At 39.5% G+C, this 4,606-nt stretch overlaps 1 protein-coding gene across 1 annotated transcript; it reads right to left on the reverse strand.

The window, feature by feature from the left end:
* Nucleotides 1–722: 722 nt before the first annotated feature.
* Nucleotides 723–4,235, reverse strand: LOC108949594 (low-density lipoprotein receptor-related protein-like). The gene is made up of 2 exons (XM_026835095.1): nucleotides 4,024–4,235; nucleotides 723–3,685 (listed from the first exon to the last, which is right to left on the reverse strand). Exons 1-2 carry the CDS (start codon nucleotides 4,154–4,156, stop codon nucleotides 723–725), a joined length of 3,096 nt encoding a protein of 1,031 aa, XP_026690896.1. The 5' UTR covers nucleotides 4,157–4,235.
* Nucleotides 4,236–4,606: the final 371 nt, after the last annotated feature.

Consider the following 4,606-nt stretch of genomic DNA (forward strand, 5'->3'; position numbering starts at 1 on the left):
AATAGGCAGCTTTCAAACAATATCTAATTATCTTTTATGAGAAACAACATTATGCAATGGGCGAGATCCGGGCTGTATAATTAAAAGGTATTCACGTCCTATATTTAATGTATATTATATTTGCAGCACATTGCAGTAATGATCAATAACATAATATACAATAACCATACTGCCATTACAGGATTTGAACTTTTTGTATCCTCCAATACTTTAACGATGTTCTTAATTTATCAAAACCACAAAGGTAGTAGAATTAACAACGGCTGTTAAAATACAATAAGCTCAAAAACAGTTTGGGTATAATAAAAAAACATGGCGGTTAAAACCCAGTATGTACGATTATTGTACTACATATTAATCAAAACAAAACTCCCACTTCCACTGCGCGTCTCGGCGCAGGACCTTACCCATGTAGGATAGACGGATAGACTAAAACAAAATCGATCAAATCAGAAGAAAATCATGCTTATAAAAGATACGCCCCGGGCTTAAATGTAAATATATATTCACTAATGTAAAACACATACGCACTAGTAGACTTTGCGTATATTTGTAGCATGCAGCATTATAACCTCAACGATATACTGGAACAATAGCGTTTAATTACATCACAAGAAAGCATATTGTTACCTTCATCATTGCGAAACAGGTACGGAGGTTATTTTGGTTTTTGGATTTTGTGTACTTTCATTAGAGATTAGACTTTAGTTTCTTGGTTGTTGTTATTTTGTTATTTTGCGAACCACAATCGTCAATACGTCAGAATAAATGATCGGGTTGATGACGCTGTTTATAGGAAGCAACACCCCAGCGCTGATGACGTACACGATTCGGTCAAGTTGGACGCCAGACAAGCTCACAAAAGCCATGATACAGATTGGAATCCAACAACAAAAGTTGGTGAGGATAAGAAGGGATATAGTCTTCTGTAGCTTGTTGCTCCTTTGAGCGTCGAATTTCATTTTTGTACTCCGTTTATACATAAACAAGTAGCATGCAACCATGTAGATGAATAAGAAAAAGTTAATGCAGATTAATGCTGTGGAATACTCCCAAGCCTCCGAACCAACATGGGAGAACAACTTGGGCATGCAGACGCTTGTTTCGCCGAAATATCCAAACTCCGCTTTCATCTCGAGTTCCCGAAATGTTTCAGCAATCTTCCGCTTTACATCAGCCCAATTCTGGAGCACAGAAGGGGTCCCGTCGGTCAGCCGTGTTATGTTGTTGTACAGTAAATACATTTCCTGCTTGCTGATTACTTGCTTAGAATAGAAATAATTTGGAAACCAAACGCTGGCAACAAAGTAGCCAGATTTTAAATTTAGAAGTGGCAATATTCCAAGTAGAATCCCAACAATCCACGCTGCTACTGTTGGCATGACAAACGTCACCCATTTGACATGCGTCATCTTAAATGGTTCATAAACAGAAATTAATCGAAACGTAGCCATCACCGCCATAGTAAGAGCTGAAACTTCAGATGAAATGATCGTTAGTGAACCGAAACCCGAACAATGATTGCTGGTTCGCCATTCAGCATCATGGTAGCAATATCTACCCGAGTACTCGACTCCTTTGCTCGATATTGCAACCAAGTAGACGCCCATCAAGAAATCTGATATTGACAGGTTGAGTACAAACCAATGTAGAGAAGCTTTAATTTGAGTGAGATCTGGTCTTAATAGTGAAAGCACCGTGTGAAGAAAGACTCCACCATTCCCAACCAAACATACAATTCCCATGACCCAGAAAAATGCCCTGAACACTGGATTACCAATCATTTCAAATGGGGATGAGAATACGGAGGTTTTATTACTGTTTGCCGGGCATTCGTCGCTGCCATCACTACAATCTTTGAATCCATTTTCAACTCGGCTTCTTTCCACAGAGAGAGGTTGCTTGTTGAGGCAGTAGAAGCGGGAATACTGACACAGCGATTCTAATTCATCTGAACCATCTTTACAATCATGCACACCATCGCAAACCAAATCTTGTTTTATACTTACAGCATCTTTAGTCGAATTCGTGCAGTAAAATCGTTCAGTGCAGTTCACTTCGTCAAACCCGAACCCGCAAACACGACTTGCCCCTTGTTCATCAACCGCAGGCCGACCGTCGCAGTATTCTCTCGCAGAGAGTGATATGGCTCCACTATTTTCCCACACAGGTGTCAGTTTCAGCTTATGACAATTTACATCGACGTCACAGAAGTGCTGTGTTTGATTCGGGCATCCTACGTCACACTCATCTTCTCGATTGTAGCATTCTGGAATGCCGTCGCACATGGTTGCATTCTTATAGATCCGATTATTTTTGTCCACGCTACAAACTATATGCCCGCTCCCTTTTTGTTGATTCATTTTAGATTTCATGCAGAACTTGTTGTTCAAACTGTCGTTACAATATATGGAATTGTTGCATACAACTTCATTGGTTTTCATGCAAACGCCATTGCAAATGATTTCGTTTGAGTGACAGCTCTTTTGGAACTGACCCAAAACGTCATCACACAAAGTTTGGTCCTGGCACAAACATTCGTCGGATAAATCATAGCAATCTATTACTCCATCGCAAACTTGCTTGCCTGAAATCATCAACTTTCCATCCAAACAACGAAAACATTTTAACTTTCCATCAACGAAGCAATTATCTGAGCCATCTTCGCAGTACGAGTTGTTGTTGTAAAGATTAATTTGTGGAAGAACACACGATTGCTTGAGCTGGAAATATTCGCTCTTTGCCCTGCATTTAAACCCTGGTACGTCATACATTTCGTCACTTCCGTCGCCGCAGTCTGTTTTTCCGTTACAGAAATTAGGGGCGATGACGAAGCCCTTATCTTCACATCGTTGCAAGCCGACCTTGGAGTAATAATCTTCAATACACCACCACTCTGGGTCAAGAAACGTCTGGCTCACACTTGAGTATGATTGCATAGGAATACAATTCAGATCTCGCTTAACAGTTCGGTTAAGTGCTTTAAGGTATTCGAGTTCCGTCTCATTTCTACAATGAAAAACTTCTCCACATTTTGTGTCGTATTTATCGTAACCTTGAGACAATGTTTTGGCATATTTCACGCACTTTATTTGACAAGCTTCGTCAGATTTATCTTCGCATCTACCGTATCCATCCAGAAGATAGTTCACATCTACACATCCTAAGTTAGAAGTGCAGTTCGTTGAGTTTAGCATGCACCCGCATTTTAACTGCCCAGGCTCGCATGTACAATTCTTTTCGTCCGACCAGTCCGTACAAAGAGGATAACCATCGCATATATCGCTTTGTTTATAACAGTGCGAGATATAATCAGAGCCAATAGGACACCCTTGTCCATTTTTGTCGCAGTCGCATTGAAATTCATCCCTGCCACACGTGAAGTTACACCCTCTTTCATCGCTCCAATCTCCGCAATAGTTCCATCCATCACAGGCATACAAACTTTGGTAACACGGCCAGAAATACACTTTGTCTTTACGATCGCAAGTCCCATTAAAAAAGCAATCACACGGCTTATGATTTACTGTGTCACATTCACTAATACAGTCATTTTCGTCGCTCCAGTCCCCACAATCATTGAAACCGTCACACTTCATCCAATCGCTGTAACGCCCCCTTAAACGAATCCCGTTTTTCATACAAACTCCTTGGTCCCTTTGGCAATCGCATACACGTGGAAAACCTATAATTATTATATTGTGTATAAAAGCGGAAAGTTTACATATAGAGTGACATAAATTTTTATTTGTCTCTTTAAAGAAGCACCGTTTTTCAATTGCATCCTAATTTATTTTAATTATAAACTACAACTTAATTTGAATTAATTTATACTCTAATGTTGGTTTAGCAGCCAAGTGTTATTTAACACTTTTCCTCAAGTAGTTTTTTTTACAAGTAGCCTGTTTTAACGGTTATTGTTGAGTTGCGTCTCTTCGTTGTTTTAATCAATTTGATCTTAACCATCGTATTCGAAAAGATGAATAAATATGTTATGAATACAACAACCAAAAAGGTATTTACATGCATCAGATAGGTTCTTTTTCCCACATCCACTGAAGCAGTCTTTTTCATCACTCCAATCCCCACAATCATTAAAACCGTTACATTTCATAGCCGTGGTGTACCGCCCTATTAAACGAACCCCATCCTTCATACAAACTCCCTGATTCCGGAGGCAATCGCAAACAAGATGCCAACCTATTAATAAATCGTATGTAATCGAAAGTCTGCTGTTGCTACTAGCACGGCCTAACTATCTCTAGTAGGCCGTGCTACTAGGCATAACATAATACGGTGCTAGTAAAGAATCCTCCATACCTACGTTATCTGACCGCTAATCGTAACCACTAACAAGTAACCCCTATAACCATAACTTATCTACCAACGTGCAACACTTTCCACCAGCCTAATATGTAACGTATACCGGAGGATTCTTTACTAGGGCCCAAAATACTTAGGTTTACCTAAAGGCCAATATTCCAAGTACTATAATCGTTACGTTTGTATAAAATGAATGAATGTAACTTATACTGTATCCTTGCGTGGCCAGAAAACGACAGTCGTTATAAACACAGTTTTTTTTTTTTTTTTTTGTATGGCTGAT

The sequence above is a fragment of the Ciona intestinalis genome, chromosome 7, assembly GCF_000224145.3.
Source record: "Ciona intestinalis chromosome 7, KH, whole genome shotgun sequence".
NCBI classification, from domain to species: domain Eukaryota; kingdom Metazoa; phylum Chordata; class Ascidiacea; order Phlebobranchia; family Cionidae; genus Ciona; species Ciona intestinalis.